Genomic DNA, 21,370 nt, shown 5'->3' with positions numbered 1-21,370 from the left:
TAAAAATATACCAACTTATACCATCATTGTAGCGTAGTAACTCCAATTACGTTTTATAAAGCACCCTTTCACACAGCAAATGCATGTTACATCAATGAAGCATTCATAAATCTTGTGACAAAAAGGTTAGTTCACCCACAAATGTAAATGCTGTCATCATTTACTCACCGTCATGTTGTTTTAACCCTGTATCATGTGCTTTGTTTTGTGGAAAAGAAGATATTTTGAAGAATGTTGGTAACCAAACAGTTTTGATGACATTGACTTCCATTGAATGGACAAAAATAAAGCATATTTTAGACATTTCACAAAATATACTCTTTTACGTTTCACAGAAGAAAGAAAGTCATACAAGATTTGTAAATGAAGATGCCGACTGCTGATGAAGCCTATGGCAAAACATCTGTACGCTAAAATCAGACAGATGTTTGTAAGTCAGAATGCTTTTTAAGGCCATCTCGGCTCACAAACACAGACCAGTGCTCTCTTGAGCCCCTGAAGGGTGTCTGTAAAGCGCTGACTCCTGCAGACCTCACGTCTAGAGGAGGTGCTCTCCACAGCTCACTGGACACATGGGTGTTTATATCCAGAGGAATAAAACATACGTTGCCTCCATTGCTCATACTGCGGTAGTCAAGACCACTCACACACACAGAGACAGTTGAAAAACACTCTGCATTCTGACATGAGAGAGAAAGACACAGTATGAAGGAGGGAGGGAAAGAAGAGCAGGAAAAATGCCATTATGCTTCGTTCACTCACAACACATTTTTTAATCATAGATTATAGTGCTGGAATACCATGTCCATATGATGGGTATTAACTGATTATGTGTATTCTGGATTACATAATCAAAAGAGTCCAACAATTATTATTGTCACGATTTCCTGTGTCACTGTTTCATGGACTCTTATTTTGTTATTCTGTTGTCTTGCTGTGTCTGTGTTCTCTTCCTGTGGTTGAGTTCTGGTTTCATTGTTTTTACTGCATCTTGTTAGTTTTCATATGTTCATCTGCTTCAAGCCTCATTGTTTGTGGATAATCAAGTCACGTCAGCACGTGACAATTATATTGTGTTTTAAAATACTCATAATCAGACTACAGTTACATTTTTATTGATTACGTGATTACTTAATATTCACAAAACGGCAGTAAATTATTAATAATTTGAGTCTCACTAATTTTTCTATTCTGTCTTTTAAATGGTCTTTTCTCAATTCTCAAAAGATAGATAGATAGATAGATAGATAGATAGGTTTTGTAGATAGACAGATAGATAGATAGATAGATAGATAGATAGATAGATAGATAGATAGATAGATAGATAGATAGATAGATAGATAGATAGATAGATAGATCAGTTTGATAGATCAGTTTGATAGATAGATAGATAGATAGATAGATAGATAGATAGATTGGTTTAGTAGATAGATAGATAGATAGATAGATAGATAGATAGATAGATAGATAGATAGATAGATAGATAGATAGATAGATAGATAGATAGATAGATAGATCACTTTGATAGATAGATAGATAGATAGATAGATAGATAGATAGATAGATAGATAGATAGATAGATAGATAGATAGATAGATAGATAGATAGATAGATGGATGGATGGATGGATGGATGGATGGATGGATGGATGGACGGACGGACGGACAGACAGATTGGTTTAGTAGATAAATAGACAGATAGATTGGTTTAATAGATAGATAGATAGATAGATAGATAGATAGATAGATAGATAGATAGATAGATAGATAGATAGATAGATAGATAGATAGATAGATAGATAGATAGATAGATAGATAGATAGATAGATAGATAGATAGATAGATAGATAGATAGATAGATAGATAGATAGATAGATAGATAGATAGATAGATAGATAGATAGATAGATAGATAGATAGATAGATAGATAGATAGATAGATAGATAGATAGATAGATAGATAGATAGATGGATGGACGGACGGACGGACGGACGGACAGACAGATTGGTTTAGTAGATAAATAGACAGATAGATTGGTTTAATAGATAGATAGATAGATAGATAGATAGATAGATAGATAGATAGATAGATAGATAGATAGATAGATAGATAGATAGATAGATAGATAGATAGATAGATAGGCTAGATAGATATATAGGCTAGATAGACAAATTGGTTTAGTAGATAGATAGATAGATAGATAGATAGATAGATAGATAGATAGATAGATAGATAGATAGATAGATAGATAGATAGATAGATAGATAGATAGATAGATAGACAGATATCCACCAAAAACATGAATTTAGTTTATCTATTTAAAAAAATATAGTTTTAATAACATTTATTTTTAGTAGTGTTAGTACTATAATTACATTGATATGTAGCTAAATTCTATTGTACAAGAGTAATATATTTCTGTCACAATTTCTTCAGGTCAAACTTAACTTTTATTTTGACGAGTTGTCGTGAAGACCTTTAAATCACTGTGTTTATGATATGACGATAGTTTTTCCTCAAATGAAACCGTAAAATGCTGGGCAAGTGACTCTCAGAATCCTCCGCGTTATACAGTAAATTCAGTTTTTATGACAGGATTCCGCAATTCCGTCCTACTTTTTGGTAACCCTTGACTTCCACTGTATGGACAAAGAAATTTCGCATAAGAAAGAAAGTCAATTCTGAAATTACATCATGGTGAGAAAATGATGGCTATCCCTTAAATACGATGGCCCAGTAGTGCACAACACAAAGGTATTTAAAAAAGCAAACATAAGTTCATAACACCGTGAAAACACGCCACAACACAACTAAATCAAGCCACAACACAACAAAATCAAGCCACAACACAACGTAAAGAAGCCACTACACAACATAAACAAGACACAACAAAACAAAATCGAGCCACAACACAACAAAATCAAGCCACAACACAACATAAACAAGACACAACAAAACAAAATCGAGCCACAACACAACAAAATCAAGCCACAACACAACATAAACAAGACACAACAAAACAAAATCGAGCCACAACACAACAAAATCAAGCCACAACACAACATAAACAAGACACAACAAAACAAAATCGAGCCACAACAAAATCGAGCCACAACACAACGGAAACAAGCCACAACACAACAAATACAAGCCACAACGAAATCAAGCCACAACACAACAAAATAGAGCCACAACTAAATGAAATCAAGCCACAACACAAGGAAATCAAGCCACAAAACAACACAATCAAGGCCCAACACAACAAAATCAAGCTACAACACAACGGAAATGCTCCCGACCACTAGAGGGCTCTCGGAGCGGGGTAAAGTTTTCCTTGCCACTGTTCTATAGAGTCTGCGGTCTTACAAAGATATCAATACCACTATTAGTTGTGTAAGTATGTCAGTATGTATAGTCTAGACTGGTAAATCTAGGATTGTACTACAAGCATTGGAACATGGAAAAAACCATTTAGGTGAATTACAGTAATTTCTTCCTGAAATGATTTAGTGTAAATACATGAAGGGAGGTAAAATTGGCAAAATTTCATCTGTAGTAAGTCAGTCTTACCAATACAATCAAGCTTTTGAATTTGAACATGTCTGTTTTTAATGTTCTAAAACTACACAACGATAAAGCATCGGCTAACACATTTTCTGACCCTTTTTTATGCTTAATATCAAGATTGTATCCCTGAACCACCAACGACCAACGCATAAGGCGTTGATTCTGGTTATACATTCTTGCAAGGAAAACCAGAGGGTTATGGTCTGTATAAACGACTATAGGAGCACTTGAAGAACCCAGATATACTTCAAAGAATTGTAGGGCCAGCAACAAAGCCAAAGTTTCTTTTTCAATGACGGAATAATTTCGTTGATGTTTGTTAAACTTCTTTGAAAAGTAACAAACAGGGTGATCGACTCCCACATCATCCTCCTGCAAAAGCACTGCTCCAGCTCCCACAGCGCTTGCATCCACTTCCAGTTTAAAAGAACGTTCAAAATTTGGCGCAGCCAAGACAGGAGTATTGTACAGCAAAGCTTTCACTGTTTCAAATGCATTTTGACAATCGTCAGACCAGATGAAAGGATTAGCAGGGCTAAGCAAATTTGTTAAGGGATTAACTACCGTAGAGAAGTTTACACAGAAACTACGATAGTAGCCCGCCATACCCAGAAAACGTCGTAATTCTTTCCGTGAAGTAGGCGCGGGAAATTCGGTAATGGCAATAACTTTAGTCTCCACAGGCTTTACCTGTCCTCCGCCCACTTCTTTACCCAGATAGGTCACACTCGCCTTACCAAAGACACACTTAGCTAGGTTGAGCGTCAACGTAGCTTTCTCTAAACGCTCAAACACTTTGCGAAGGAGTTTCAGATGTTCTGTCCACTCAGTTGAATATAGTACAAGATCATCTAGATAAGCATTACAGTGAGGAACCCCAGCCAACACGGTTTGGATTAATCTTTGAAAGGTGGCAGGTGCATTTCGTAACCCGAACGCCATCACGTGATATTGCATAAAACAATCCGGAGTTACGAAAGCAGAGATATCAGATGCCCGAGAAGTTAGCGGAACCTGCCAATACCCCTTCAATAAATCCAACTTGCTGACAAACTTGGCTGACCCCAAATTGTCAATGCAGTCTTCCATTCTAGGAAGTGGGTAACAGTCAGGCACCGTAACCGCATTAACACGACGATAGTCCGTGCAAAAACGAAACGACCCATCAGGCTTATGCACTAACAGGCAAGGAGAACTCCAGGGGCTACTACTATGTTTTGCTAACCCATTCTGCAACAAATAATCAGTTTCCTGGTTCATAATAGTTCTCTTAACAGTGTTCATCCGATAGGCGTGCTGCTTAATGGGGAATGCGCCATCAACATTAATATCGTGCCGCAACACCGTAGTTTGCGACGGAACATCCCCAAATAAGGAAGGAAAATCAGTGACAACACCCACAATGTCCTGCACATGAACCCCAGATAAATGAGTAAGATGTGTCGGCAAATTCTTCAAAATTTCAGAGTTTTCCAACTAGCACACTGCTGAGAAGTATTTCGTAGGATTATGTCATCATCTGCACCAGCCTCATCCTCCAGGTTTGATGGTAGTCCACAAATCAGAGCCACAGAAGATTCCATGGGCCCTATGGTCACCTCAGTAGATCCGTTTCGGGAATTATTTCTGGTGTGATAAGACTTGAGCATATTAATATGACAGACGCGCGACTGACGCTTTCTGTCAGCAGTTCGAATAACATAATCAGTCTCGCTGATTTTCTTTAACACAACATAGGGTCCTGAAAAACGTGATGATAATGCAGAACCCTGAATAGGTAGCAACACTAATACTTCATCCCCGGGTTGAAAAGAACGAGAAACAGTTTTCACATCATATCGTTTCTTCATTCCAGACTGAACATTCACCAAAGATTTTTGTGCAAAACTGCAAGCATAATGCAGTCGTTCCCGAAAACGACTAACATAGTCCAAAATATGAACCTCCGACCCAGAATCAGCTTCCAACATTTTCTCTTTGAGAATCTTGAGTGGTCCTCTTACAGTGTGTCCGAACACCAATTCAGCCGGACTAAAACCCAGTGACTCCTGTATGGCTTCTCGCACCGCAAATAACACCAGAGGAACACCCTCATCCCAATCATTTCCCGTTTCCAGACAGTATTTCCTGAGCATTGATTTTAATGTCTGGTGAAATCTTTCAACAGCTCCCTGGCTCTCGGGGTGATAGGCGCTTGACACTCAGTGTTCGATAGATAGTGATTTTAAAACCTGTGCAAAAAGTCGCGATAAAAAATTAGTTCCCTGGTCCGTCTGTACAACTCTAGGAAGACCGAATGTGGAAAAAAACTTAAGCAGCGTTTTTATAATCACAGGAGCCGTGACTTTCCTCAACGGAATGGCTTCGGGAAATCGAGTAGCTCTGCACATGATCGTGCATAAAAACTGATTACCGGACTTTGTTTTAGGTAACGGTCCGACGCAGTCGACAATCACCTGTTCAAACGCTTCACCCACTACAGGAATAGGTAAAAGAGGAGCGGGTTTGATCACCTGATTCGGTTTTCCCGTTACCTGACAAATATGGCACGTTCTACAAAATCTAGCCACATCCCTCTTCAATCCTGGCCAAAAAAAATGTCTAAGAATGCGATGGTATGTCTTCGTCACTCCCAAATGACCTGATAATGCATGATCATGCGCCAAGGATAAAATATATCGACGATACTCACTAGGAATGACGATTTGATAGACAGCATTCCAGTCTGAATCAGTGTCAGCCACAGAACTCCATTTACGCATCAACAGTCCAGCATCTATAAAATAGGCCGTGTTACGGAGACTGTTTCTATTCTCAGAAGTCTCGGATCGAACAACATTAGAGAAACACTTATTTAAAGACTGATCCTTCTTTTGTGCTACAATAATCCTCTCGCGAGTTACAGGCAATTTTAAAAAGTTATGATCATCAAGCACACTCTCTAGACTTTTCACACTAATTTTCTCCGATGTAGCTTTCGTTATTTCTTCAGCAGTCAGATCCTGTACCATAAAAGTGTCTGCCAACTCAACATCAGTGATCTTTTTCTTTGACTGCGCGCGAGTAATTACGCACGCCGAAAACACCTCCGGATAATCTCGAGATAACTCGTCAGAAGGGAGATGCATATTTGGTGCATCTGCTACTTCTAGCGTAGGCATAACCTTACCCCCTGCCAAGTCATTCCCTAAAATGAAAGTTATTCCTTTCACCGGAAGCGAAGGACGTACTCCAACCTGAACAAACCCTGTAACAAGCGCACTCTTTAGATACACCCGATGCAGTGGAACCTTAACCACACCCATTTCTATACCTCGCACAAAAACACTCGAACCACTATATGATTCGGCTGACAAAGGTAATACATCTGCCAAGACGAAAGAGTGACTAGCTCCAGTATCTCGCAAGATATGGATTTCTTTTTGTTCATTTCCATTATCAGATAACGAAATAAACCCGGTTGTCACAAAAGGTTTATAACTCACATCAGGGATATTCTCCTCTTGTACTACATTAGATAATCCGGTACGAGGAATGCCTACAGCGCTTACCAAGCCGACACTTTTCGTCTGAATTGTCTGTTGTTTTCGTTTCAAGACGTTACAGTCGGCAATTAAATGACCTTGCTTATGGCAATAAAAACACTCCCGAACTTCTTTCGATGCCGAAGGAACGAATTTCGTTCGGGGAGACTGATCAAAACCAGGAGATTTTTTAGCTACTGCGCTTTTGTCTATACGTGGAGAAAACACAGTCTTGTGCGTAAGGACAAATGCGTCTGCCAAAACAGCAGCTTGTGACAAAGATGATACCTTTCGTTCATTTAAGTAAAGCACAACGTGTTCTGGTAGACAACCCTTAAAATCTTCAAGCAAGATTAACTCTCTCAGTAACGCAAAGTCATCAACTTTACTTGCGTGACACCATTTATCAAGCAAATTACTTTTCTCTCGCGCGAACTCTACAAAAGTAGAATTAGGATTGATTTTATGATTCCGAAACCTCTGCCTATAGGCTTCAGGAACCAATTCATACGCACGGAGAATTGCCAGCTTTACGGTCTCGTATTTTAAACTCTCTTCTATAGGTAATGTTGAAAATACCTCTTGTGCCTTCCCTAGCAACCTACATTGAAGTAATACGGTCCACACTTCTTTCGGCCAAGCGAGCGAAGTCGCAATACGCTCAAAGGCGCAAAAATAAGAATCAACCTCGGTTTCCCTGAAATGAGGTACTAACGATATATATTTACCTACATCAAATGTATTCGTTGCCGAACTTGAACCTGCAACCGGAGAAGCACTTACGACTCTAGAAGGAACTCTCGTAACTTCAGGAGGAACGGGCACGGCTGTACCGCCAACAATTTTCATAGCTTCTAATTCTAATTGTCGCATCTTCACCTGCTTCTCCGACTCAATCTCAAGGGTGCGTATTTTAAGACGCAAATCCAACTCTGCCTGTCGAGTTTGAGCTTTGTCCTGAGCTTCCATCTGTAAACGAGCTAAACGCACTTTTAACTTCGTATCCTCCTTAGACCCAGAAGAAACAGGTGAAAATGGATCAAACGGCGATAAACCTGTCCTCCTCTCAGTTCCAAGCACCGGTTCAGATAACTCACTTTGCACATTGTCTCGATCCATTATATCAGGATTAGGAGAAAACCCCTCTGCACCAGCGAACTCTGCCCCTGAAACAGGTCCTACCAATACTTTTAATTCCACTAGACGATTCCACACAACATTTTTGATATCCCTCTTAAGAGCCTGTTTCACTACCGGAATTTGAAAATGAGCCGCAACAGATAACAAATCACCCTTCCTACATCTTTCAAACTGCTCCACAGATGGATTCTCAATGAAAGTTTGCAAATTAAACAAAGTCATGGCAATTATACTTATCCAGCATACTATAATCCACGACATAAATACAAACTTAGTACACATACAAAAACTCCATAACCTGTACCAATTACTCTGTTTCCAGCACATGAATAATATTTACTTTATCGGGAAAAATTATTAAAAATATCCCGGATGAGCCCCCATTAATGTTACAAACCTTTTAAGTCTAGGGAAGAGTAAAGCGTGCAACATTAAAATACTGAACGTGTACTGGAAAAACATCTCACACAAACCAGTCTAATTGAAGTATGTTGAGGATTTATTATAATGAGAAGCAAGATGTAAAGAATACCTCAAGATAATTAATTGAATAAGTGTACCATTTAGATACAATTCATACAAAGAAAAAGTTCACAAAACAAAGAGGTAAAGAGAAAAGAACCAGACAGTGCCAAATCAAAGAAAGGAACAAAACCAAAACCAGTCTTACTAATTATAGGCTAAACAAAACAATTTATAATCTGACTAAATTGACATTCATAAAAAAAACAAAAGATCTTCAGCGTCAGAGACGCCCTAAATAAACTGCTCTTACTACAAAACGAAAAGTACAAAAGATGGCACGTGTCGCTAAACTAGTGTTCTATACACAATTGATCCCTCAGTGTAGCACATGTATATCACGTGATATCTCACCTGTTCTTTTCTCTTCCCCGTTAAATAACAAGTTTCACAACCAGACCAACGGCAAACTACTCAAGAGAAAAGACGACCCAAATGGCTTCTAAGTTCTCAAAGAACACAGTTTCTCAAACACTAAATTGATACAGGGCAAATATGCGTCTCAAACAAATCAAAGTGGAATCTCCCGCTTCTCACACAGGTGTGCTCTTTATAGGCGCATACTGCGCCCTCATTGGTGGAGCCGCGTTGCATCATCACCGAGGATTTCGATGACTGGTAGATGGATGAACCAATCAGATAACCGCATCGCCCTGCTAAGAGTGAAAGTAAAAAGGAGAAAGAAAAGAAGAAACAAACAACACCAAACAAATAATAACATAGGACGTAACATGGCTTGATTTCGTTGTGTTATGGCTTGATTTCGTTTTGTTGTGGCTTGATTTCGTTGTATTATGCACTACTGCGCCACCGTACTTTAAGGTTTATTGTTGATTAGTATAGGTAAATAGTTTAACATTCTAATTGACTACTTATGTTACACAAGCAGTGACAGGCACACAAATTCGATAACCATTTTATAATGATATACATTGCATTAGGAAAGTAATCCAAAATTTGCTGGAAGGTTTACATTAATGTTTTACCCTTATCAATCTACATTCAATATCTCAAAAAGACATAATTAACTATGAGGTCCATTGTTGGTGTGTAAATAATGCAGCTCCAGTGTAAAGCTGTTTTACATTCATATCAACACTTCACACATCCACAACATCTACTGTCTCTATGATATAGGGACACATATGCATATTCTTAGATAAAAAGAAAATCCCATGTGCCCCTTTTTTCTGTATCTCGTCATACACACTCAGACACACACACACACACACAGACACACACACACACACAGAGAGAACCTGCTCTAGTTTTCTCACAGCCTGTGGCGATGGCAGATCTTCATCAAGGTGAGCGGCTGACTTTGGCCCTCTCACTTCGGTCACTGTTATTTCCTTCGCTGTTCACCACACTTAAAGTCCTCGCATTACCAGGAAAGAGTAGAGCAACAGTCCCACAAATAAAACCAAACCAAACTGTTTTATCAGGGAAGAAAGGAAGGAGTAGATTCTGGAAGGTGCTGCTTCAACCTCAATACTGAGACAAAGCTGGGTTGTATATATTGTAGAATGGGGTATTACTGTTGTAATGCATGCATGTTGTATATGATTCAACTTTATCTTTGACTAATTTTACCTAATGTAATATGAAACCCTGGAAGCAAGGCTATAAAGGAGTAGGGATGCACGATATATCGGCCACCATATCGGTGTTGGCCGATAAATGGTAATTTTTAATGTTAATGTTATCAAGCCGATAAATTAAAGGCGATAAATAATGAATTATTTACTTCAGCTGAGAAACTTCAGATGCACTCTGTTCGTCATGATGGTTTTGAATCACTTAAAGGATTAGTTCGCCCAAAAATAAAAATTACCCCATGATTTACTCACCCTCAAGCCATCCTAGGTGTATATGACTTTCTTCTTTCAGACGAATATAATCAGAATTATATAAAAAAATGTCCTGGCTCTTCCAAGCTTTGTAATGGCAGTGAATGGCCGTTATGTTTTGAATACCATCACAGTGCATCTGTCCATGATAAAAGTGCTCCACACAGCTCCGGGGGGTTAATAAAGGCCTTCTGAAGCGAAGCTATGCGTTTGTGTAAGAAAAATATACATATTTAAAATTTTATCGACTAAAATAACCAGCTTCCGGCAGACGGCCGTACACATCGATTTACGGCAAAAGAGTAACACTTGACCTGACGCACAACGTAATGACGAACGCGGAAGCAAAGAGGATGGAGCAAAACAAAACACCAGTCACGAATTAGAAGTCTAAAATGTAAATTTTTAAAGAAATGTGGGAGGAGCTTGAGTTTGTTGCCCAGCCCTGTTTGTTTGAAACCAGAGAGGCGTCAAAGCTTACGATACTCCTACATCTACGTCATACATCGTCAAGTGTTACTCTTTCGGCGTAAGTCGACTTGCGTATGACCGTATGCCGGAAGCTAGTTATTTTAGTTGATAAAGTTTTAAATATGGATGTTTTTCTTACACAAACACATCGCTTCGCTTCAGAAGGCCTTTATTAACCCCCCGGAGCTGTGTGGAGCACTTGTATGATGGATAGATGCACTGTGATGGTATTCAAAACATAAACGGCCATTCACTGCCATTATAAAGCTTGGAAGAGCCAGGGCATTTTTTAACATAACTCCGATTGTATTCGTCTGAAAGAAGAATGTCATATATACCTAGGATGGCTTGAGGGTGAGTAAATCATGGGGTATTTTTCATTTTTGGGTGAACTATCCCTTTAAAATATGATTGGAATCATTTCGAAAAGGAAGATAAGTTAAGTGCAACGTGCAGCGCAAGCTTGTCATATAGGCTACATAAAATTAAAATGAGAACACGACTGTAAAAGAATGTTGTGAATTATTTGTGTGCCCGTGTTTTAGTGCATTGTCGTGGAAAGAGCGCATCCGCAGAGTTACACTGCTTTGCTGTCAACCATTTTTGAGAAATAAATTTGCTTATTTCAAATTCCTAAAAAAAATTGGGTTCCGGCTTAATGGCCATGGGGAAAATGTGGGTCCCATGTCCGAACCAGTTATAACCACTGTTATAAGACAAGCTTTGCCATTGACTACTTGTTTTTTCTTTGAGGGTTTTTTAAAGCGTGAAAATGATAGGGTTGGGACTGTGTATGTTGTTGTGGGGCCATCAGCCAATCGGTGTCCGTGCATCATTCCCCTGCGGCTCCAGAGTAATTGGTCGCATGGCTCAGGTGACTGCCTCAAAAAAATTTAATAATTTAATAATAATAATAAAATCTGTATAGAAAACTAAGTGCCCCTGGGCCAAGACAAATCATGAGTGTCACATACTTCCAGTCCTGCTCCAACTCAGCCAGTGCCTTGAGATGAATGGGAATGCTGACAGACAGCTATCTCCAGATATTATAGACCTTGCAGGTATCAAGAGATATTGATTATATGATGTTAACATACTCAGCAGTATGTACTTTCCCATCACCAGCAAATGTAAATAGGGATGCCATTAGCGTGAAACCATCAATCTCAGGAAAGTCTGTGTAAGCATCCGTTTGAACACTTTTATTTAAAGAAAATGAAGTTTTGATTATTGTTCATTGTTCATTTCCTTATATTTGATTTAAATGAATTCAATTTCTTGTAGTGCAATGATATATATATAGTTGTGTACAGTATGTGGGTTTGTTTAGTGTTTATCTCTTCTTTGCAGGTCACGCTCACCTGACAGATTTTAACATAGCTGCTATTGTGAAGGAAGACTTAAAAGCCACATCTATTGCAGGGACAAAACCATACATGGGTGAGAGCTTTCATACTTCTCTTTAACACTGAACGACTTCTAGTCAAGCTTTACTTTTGTGGATAAACAAGTTCTGTCAAAGGTTCCTTATTTTACTATTCATTGGCAAATTGTTAAATGTTATAGGAAAGTAGTTTTCACAGTTTTTTTATCAGATGAAGTGTTCTTTGTTCTGTTAATAAAATTCATGGAATTCACAGTGAATCCTAGACTGACATTAACAGCCTTTTTTTTACAGAATTAAAAGCTATGGTTAAAATATGGTTTAAGCCCAGACAGCAAAATAATGTTGGCCCAGATCCGACCCACATCTGGCCCGTGTGGAATCCGTGTGTACCAGATCTGGGCCGACACTATGTTGCTATTTGGGTGTGTTTTGCCGAATGTGCTTACAAGCATTTATGGTCAACTAAAATAGATGCTAATGCTATCATGTACTAACAGAAAATAAGGATTTTGGTCAAATAGAGGAACTTAAAGCTCCACAGTTCCAGGCTTTAATTTGCCCCATTCTAATTTGATTTTTTTTTTTTAAATCATCACCAAATTACCATGCTATCACTGTGTAGCTACTATCAGAACATCATTTCAGTAATAAAGATTTGGTAAATAAAACTTAAACTTTCAAAGCTATAAATTCTCTGTAATGTCATTGAAACCTACTTTATCATTTGAAAATGCTGAAACAAGTGCTGTACAAACAACTGTACTTCATATTCTGTCAGATAATCTTTGCTGTTGTGTTTTCTATTGTTGCAGCCCCAGAACTGTTCCAGTCGTTCGAGGGAACGCACCCAGGTTACTCTTTCTCAGTGGACTGGTGGTCTTTAGGCATTACTGCATATGAGCTTCTCCGTGGACAGGTGAGGGTCTCTCAACCATCTGATCTGAGATCAGTATTCAGACAAGTAACACTTTAGAATACTGTTCCTTCATCAATGAATAACTACACCGGAACAAATATGTAACTAACAAGAAACTCTGATTAACAAATTAGTAAGTAATAGCGCTCAGTTGAATGTGGTTGTTCACTATTAGCTAATCAGTAACTAATATTTTTTCATACCTCACTGAAGACTATAAGAACTACTGTTAATAATTAATATTAAAAATGCATAATGTATAATATAAGGTAACGGTAAGCCATTAGTAATGAATCAAGTGTTACTACATCCTTCTAAAAAAATTACTAATAATTTGGATCAGTTTTCTAAAGTGAAAAACATGATAACTACCAAATATTAACTGAAGTCATTGTAAGCTTTTGAGATTTTTGTAAGGTTTTGGATAGTAATGACTCAAGTGTTAAAGTGCAGATCATGGGAACACACTAGTAATGACTCAAGTGTTACCAAATCCATCAGAAGAAATTACTATTCAAAATGTTACAAAAATCTCAAAAGCTTACAATGGCTTCAGTCAACATTAGGTAGTTATCATGTTTTTCACTTTAGAATACTGATAAAAATAATTAATAGTTCCTTTAGAAAGATGTAGTAACACTTGAGTCATTACTAGTGGGTTACCAGTACCTTTTATTATAAATTATGCATTATTCATGTTAATTGTTAACCAGTATATAGTAGTTCTCTGGGAGACATGAATAAAAATAGTAGTTATTGATTAGCTAATAGTAAACTTCCACATTCGACTGAGCACTATTACTTACTAATTTGTTAATCAGAGTTTCTTGTTAGTTAATCGTAGTTACAAGAATGTTAATAATGCGTTCCTCTTTTGTTTCTGTGTTATTCATTAATGAAAGGGACAGTATTATAAAGTGTTTTCGACAAGACTCATCGTGTATTGCTGAGAATCAGCGGGCAAGAAAATGTAGACATTTCATTGACTGTTGCATCATGGCTGATTTCACCCTGGGTTCTCTCTTTAGAGGCCGTACATCATGCGCACTAACACACCAGCCAATGAGATCCTGCAAACTTTCCACAAAGCGCACCCCTGTTACCCTGCGGCCTGGTCTTCAGGGATCAAATCTCTCTTACAAATGGTAGCATTAATCACACTGTAGTCATACCTTATTATTTTATTATTTGCATTTATTTTTAGGATCATATACAGAAATATACATTATCTAATACCATAGGAAACATTGATTCCATAAGAAAGCGTTTCCGTCTGTTGTCAGCTGTTGTGTGTAGACGCTCAGAAGAGGATTTCCTGTCTCTCGGAGCTCCAGGACTTGGAATACCTCTCTGATGTCAATTGGGATGCTGTGCTCAGCAAACAAATCCCACCTGGCTTCCTCCCTAATGTAAGTATATAACACACACACACACACACACACACACACACACACACACTGCAAATAAACAGACATAAACATATAGACAATACTGATATTAATGACATTCAAAATCACATTCTTAAAGCAAACATAATGTTTGTAAAGTTGCGTGAAACATCCCTGTTTACATGTGCATGTATTTCTTTCATAAGCAATTTGAAGCCATGCAGACATTTGATTAACAAAACCGAATAAATATAACTATATAGGGCCATTAAATCTATGCATTACTATAAGCACTTAATTTAAGAACTTAAGACAAACGTTACACTTTGGAAAACGTGTGCAGATTTATGATAATTGGTTTTAACTGAGAGGTTTTAATGCAGTGAATCTTGGTAGCCTTCAGATGACCCCTACAAACAAACGTTCATTTTAGAAGGCTCATTTGGTGAGGTTATTTCTTGCAAATGTCTGTTTGGAACAACAGTTCAGCATGGTTACCGTGATTGCTTTACCTTCAAAGTGTCCCGCGTAAGCAATATTTATTCTGTTTGAAATGCACTGTAAAAATGCTGAATTCCAAAACTGGCTCAACACAAATGAAGTGAATCTTAGAAAAGCTCTGGCACTATTACAGCCACTTGCTTCAATATTTGTAATGTCTGTCTGTGCGTTTCTAATGTGATGACATTCACAATGTGATGATGAGATTTGAAGTACGCTATAAGTGCACATTCAATTCAATTAGGTGCCCTTCTTTTTGAAATACTGTAGTAATGCTTGCCAAAAGATTTTGATTTGTTTATGGGCACATTGTATATAAATGAGTATTTGTTTGCTGGCAGAGGCGACGACTAAACTGTGACCCCACATTTGAGCTGGAGGAGATGATCCTGGAATCCAAACCGTTGCATAAAAAGAAGAAGAGGCTGGCGAAGAAGACTAGGGAGAACGGATCTGATGGATCTCCTCAGGTAGCATCTCTCAAAGAGTAAACTTTTTCATCTTCTTTTCATCGTATTACAGTTATTACTTCAGAACAGTTTTTGGTAAGAACCCATACTGAACCCAGCTTGATCACTCTGTCACTATTGAATGTGGTTATGCAACAACTTGCATAACTGCAAAAAGACATTAAAGTCTTGTTTATGGCATTAACATACTACCTTCAAATTTTTCTGCAGTGACTCTGTTCTTTGTTTGTCAGTATGAGTCATTTCTCTGATGCAGTGGGAATTATGAATCGATGACATTTAGAAACGTTTTATAATGATGAGTTTTGCAGCACTGATTGAATTACTCTTTATTTTAAGGTGGCCGTATTACAATGTAATTATACATTTATGTATTTACGGATCTGAGTACAGGATCTTACGGATCTGAGGCCGGTTATGGCCCCGATTTACTTCAAGCGAAATCGAAGAACGAACTGGTGTGACATTATTTCGAACACAATCATGCCAAAAAAAAGTATATAGAATAAATTCGAAACAGCTTGCCAAAGCGAACTTTCCAGAAACATTGCCATTGGTCCATGGCGATTACGTTATAGGTAGGCTCCGCCTTCTTTGACGAGAAATTTTTCTCCGGTTAATTTCTGTTCATTCCGTCGAGGTCAGACACGAGTCATTGGAGAGCTGCTTTATAGAAGAAACTAAATTTTTAATTCCAATTGAAAGAGACACTGACACTTTTTTCATGTTTAATACTTTAAAGCTGCTGCAATCTATTGCATTAGGTGCGTTATAAAGAAACGTTATGTAACATGACTGGATTCCCAAATTGCAGAGCTGGAGCAAAAATGTATGATCCGATGCTTTCTTAACTGCTGTTTTCTCACCGCTGTCATTTCTGTTGTGTGTTTATTTTGTAATTGAGAGAAAAGCACGCAGCACATATTTACATATTCATCTAAACTTCGCTCTCAGCAGTGTTGGCGGCATCGGATGTTTGCTAACAGTATATCGCTGTTCACATATTTTGAACTTCTTTTTCCCCCTAAGCGAAGAACTTTGCCATGAGTATATCGGGGCCTTTCCAGACATCAACATAGTGTCGGCCCAGATCCGGCACACACCTGGTATGGGTTGAATCCACATTTACCAGATGTGGCCCAGGCTGGGCCAACACCATGTTGCTGTCTGGGTTTAGGTTCAGGATTAGAGTAGGGTTTAGGTTAGTCGCATGTAATGATGCACAATTTAAAGTAATTACTACATCTAACATGTAACACTGGCACTGTAAATTTAAGTGCTTCTAGTTACTCACTAAAGCATATATAAAGTACTTGATTATAATTTGACCTGTAGTGTGTTATTCAATATTACGTTTAAAATTAATATATTTAAAATGTACTAAATTGCAACAAAATTACATTGAAGTAGATAGAAGTACTTTCCCATAAATTTGTTTTTGTAAATTCAGCACACTTTAACATGCAAGCTTGTTTCCGCCATGGAAACAAAAATTAAAAGATAATGGCAACTTTTTATCTCACAATTGTAACTCTTTTCCTCACAATTGCAAGACATAAACTTGCAATTGCGATTTATAATGTCAGAATTGCAAGATATAAACTCGCAATTGCGAGAAATAATTTTTAATATACAGTGAGGAAAATAAGTATTTGAACACCCTGCTATTTTGCAAGTTATCCCACTTAGAAATCATGGAGGGGTCTGAAATTGTCATCGTAGGTGCATGTCCACTGTGAGAGACATAATCTAAAAAAATATATCCAGAAATCACAATATATGATTTTCTAACTATTTATTTGTATGATACAGCTGCAAATAAGTATTTGAACACCTGTCTATCAGCTAGAATTCTGACCCTCAAAGACCTGTTAGTCTGCCTTTAAAATGTCCACCTCCACTCCATTTATTATCCTACAACCCCAAATCAGAAAAAGTTGTTTTTACATTTTGTAAAATGCAATAAAATCAAGAATCTGTGATTTGTTCATTCTATTTAACCTTTTATTAGCTGACAAAAGTACAAAGAAATGTTTTACAATATTTTCACTGACCAACATAATTGTATTTTATAAATATGAACAAATTTTTATTTTGATGGCTGCAACACACCGCAAAAAAGTTGGGGTAAAAGTGTAAAGTGAAAAGTGACAAGATTATCCAAATTAGATTATCCAACTATTTTGAAACAGTCCACAATGAGCAGGTGAATTGGTAATAGTTGAGGGTATTGTGTTTGTGTGTAAAAGTGCTTCTCAGTCTTTTTAATCAAAGATGGGTCATGGCTCATCACTTTGTGCCAAATATCTTGAGAGAATTGTCAAACAATTAAAAAATCACATTTCTCAATGCAAGATTGCAAAGCATTTATGCCTTTCATCATCTTCCATACATAATATTGTCACAAGATTGAGGGAATCCAGAGAAATCTCAGTCTGTGTTGGGTAAGGCAGTAGACCTCTGTTGAATGTGCGTGACCTTTGAGCCCTCAGATGGTATTGCACAAGATACCCTCATGCTAATCCGTTAAATACAGACACATGTGCTCAGGAGTAATTTGGAAAACCATTTTCACTGAACACAGTCTGACTCTGCATTAAGAAATGCCACTTGAATCTCTGTTACGCAAGGAAAAAGCTTTACATCAGTTCTATGTGGAGATGCCGGCGAGTTCTCAGGGCCTGAGCTCATCTCAGACGGTCTAGAAGACAGTGGACATGTGTGCTGTGGTCAGATGAGTCCATGTTTCAGCTTGTTTTTGGAAAAAAATGGACAATGAGTTCTCAGTCAAAACATTGGAAAACTTTTCTTTGTACTTTTGTCAGCTAATAAAAGGTTAAATAGAATTTTTTCTGATTTGGGGTTGTAAATTAGATGCACCTGTTTGAGGTCGTTAGCTGCATAAAGACACCTGTCCACCCCATACAATCAGTAAGAATCCAACTACTAACATGGCCAAGACCAAAGAGCTGTCCAAAGACACTAGAGACAAAATTGTACACCTCCACAAGGCTGGAAAAGGGCTACGGGGAAATTGCCAAGCAGCTTGGTGAAAAAATGTCCACTGTTAAAGCAATCAGTAGAAAATGGAAGAAGCTAAACATGACTGTCAATCTCCCTCGGACTGGGGCTCCATGCAAGATCTCACCTCGTGGGGTCTCAATGATCCTAAGAAAGGTGAGAAATCAGCCCAGAACTACACGGGAGGAGCTGGTAAATGACCTGAAAAGAGCTGGAACCACCGTTTTCAAGGTTACTGTTGGTAATACACTAAGACGTCATGGTTTGAAAATATGCATGGCACGGAAGGTTCCCCTGCTTAAACCAGCACATGTCAAGTCCCGTCTTAAGTTTTCCAATGACCATTTGGATGATCCAGAGGAGTCATGGGAGAAAGTCATGTGGTCAGATGAGACCAAAATAGAACTTTTTGGTCATAATTCCACTTGCCGTGTTTGGAGGAAGAAGAATGATGAGTACCATTCCAAGAACACCATCCCTACTGTGAAGCATGGGGGTGGTAGCATCATGCTTTGGGGGTGTTTTTCTGCACATGGGACAGGGCGACTGCACTGTATTAAGGAGAGGATGACCGGGGCCATGTATTGTGAGATTTTGGGGAACAACCTCCTTCCCTCAGTTAGAGCATTGAAGTTGGGTCGAGGCTGGGTCTTCCAACATGACAATGACCCAAAGCACACAGCCAGGATAACCAAAGAGGGGCTCTGTAAGAAGCATATCAAGGTTCTGGCGTGGCCTAGCCAGTCTCCAGACCTAAACCCAATAGAGAATCTTTGGAGGGAGCTCAAACTCCATGTATCTCAGCAACAGCCCAGAAACCTGACTGATCTAGAGAAGATCTGTGTGGAGCAGTGGGCCAAAATCCCTCCTGCAGTGTGTGCAAACCTGGTGAAAAACTACAGGAAACGTTTGACCTCTGTAATTGCAAACAAAGGCTACTGTACCAAATATTAACATTGATTTTCTCAGGTGTTCACATACTTATTTGCAGCTGTATCATACAAATAAATAGTTAAAAAATCATACATTGTGATTTCTGGATATTCTTTTTTAGATTATGTCTCTCACAGTGGATATGCACCTGCGATGACAATTTCAGACCCCTCCATGATTTCTAAGTGTGAGAACTTGCAAAATAGCAGGGTGTTCAAATACTTATTTTCCTCACTGTATATATATTTTATATCGATTAATTCTGACTATTTTCACACAATTACAGTTTTATTTCTTGCAATTATGACTTTATTTCTTGCAATTATGACATTTTCTCAAGTTTATGCCTCGCAATTTTGTCTTCTTTTCTCAGAATTAGTGAGATGTAAATTTGCAACTGTGAGTTATAAAATCCAATCCTGAGGGAAAATTCTGAGAAAAAACGCGAGTGAGTGAGTGAGCGATTATGAGAGTGAGCGAGTGAGTGAGTGTGAGTGAGTTAGTGAGAGAGTGAGTGAGTGAGTGATTGAGTGAGTGTGCAATTATGAGAGTGAGTGAGAGTGTGAGTGATTGAGTGAGTGAGTGAGCGATTATGAGAGTGAGTGAGTGAGTGAGCGATTATGAGAGTAAGTGAGTGTGTGAGTGAGCAATTATGAGAGTGAGTGAGAGTGTGAGTGAGTGATTGAGTGAGTGAGTGTGTGAGTGAGTGAGTGAGTGAGTGAGTGATTGAGTGAGTGTGTGAGTGAGTGAGTGAGTGAGTGAGTGAGTGAATGAAGAATTATGAGAGTGAGTGAGTGTGAGTGAGTGAGTGAGCGATTATGAGTGAGTGAGTGATTGAGTGAGTGAGTGATTGAGTGAGTGAGTGAGTGAGTGAGTGAGTGAGTGAGTGAGTGAGTGAGTGAGTGAGTGATTGAGTGAGTGTGAGTGTGTGAGTGAGTGAGTGACTGAGCGATTATGAGAGTGAGTGAGTGAGAGTGTGAGTGAGTGAGTGATTGAGTAAGTGAGTGAGTGAGTGAGCGATTATGAGTGAGTGAGAGTGTGAGTGAGTGAGCGACTATGAGTGAGTGAGTGAGTGAGTAAGTGACAGTGAGAGAGTGAGTGAGTGAGTGAGAGTGATTGAGTGAGTGAGTGAGTGAGTGAGAGAGAGTGAGTGAGTGAGTGAGCGACTATGTGAGTGAGAGTGAGTGAGTGAGTGAGTGAGTGAGTGAGTGAGTTAGTGAGTGAGTTAGTGAGTGAGTGAGTTAGTGAGTGAGAGTGAGTGAGCGATTATGAGTGAGTGTGAGTGAGTGAGTGAGAGAGTGAGTGAGTGAGTTAGTGAGTGAGAGTGAGTTAGTGAGTGAGAGTGAGTGAGCGATTATGAGTGAGTGAGTGAGTGAGAGAGAGAGTGAGTGAGTGAGTGAGCAATTATGAGAGTGAGTGAGTGTGAGTGAGTGAGTGAGTGATTGAGTAAGTGAGTGAGAGAGTGAGTATGAGAGTGAGTGAGCGAGTGTGTTTGTGAGAGAGTGAGTATGAGAGTGTGTGAGTATGAGAGTGAGTCAGTATGAGAGAGTGAGTGTGAGTGAGTGAGCGAGCGAGTATGAGAGTGAGTGAGTGTGTTTGTGAGAGTGAGTATGAGAGTCAGTCAGGTGTGTGTGTGTGTGTGTGTGTGTGTGTGTGTGTGTGTGTGTGTGTGTGTGTGTGT

At 38.6% G+C, this 21,370-nt stretch overlaps 1 protein-coding gene across 1 annotated transcript in view; it reads left to right on the top strand.

Moving 5' to 3' along the window:
• Positions 1–21,370, top strand: part of stk32a (serine/threonine kinase 32A) — an 88,927-nt gene that overhangs the window by 57,783 nt on the left and 9,774 nt on the right. The window contains exons 7-11 of the mRNA XM_077224842.1: positions 12,424–12,513; positions 13,273–13,376; positions 14,405–14,521; positions 14,660–14,785; positions 15,607–15,735. Of these exons, the coding sequence (XP_077080957.1) occupies positions 12,424–12,513; positions 13,273–13,376; positions 14,405–14,521; positions 14,660–14,785; positions 15,607–15,735 (566 nt within the window). The remainder of the gene's footprint in view (positions 1–12,423; positions 12,514–13,272; positions 13,377–14,404; positions 14,522–14,659; positions 14,786–15,606; positions 15,736–21,370) is intronic.

The sequence above is a fragment of the Siphateles boraxobius genome, unplaced genomic scaffold, assembly GCF_051911475.1.
Source record: "Siphateles boraxobius isolate OS27281-9 unplaced genomic scaffold, OSU_SipBor_1 92, whole genome shotgun sequence".
Taxonomy (NCBI): domain Eukaryota; kingdom Metazoa; phylum Chordata; class Actinopteri; order Cypriniformes; family Leuciscidae; genus Siphateles; species Siphateles boraxobius.
The sequence above is the reverse complement of the archived record's forward strand: the minus strand, read 5'-3'. Positions and strand labels throughout refer to the sequence as shown.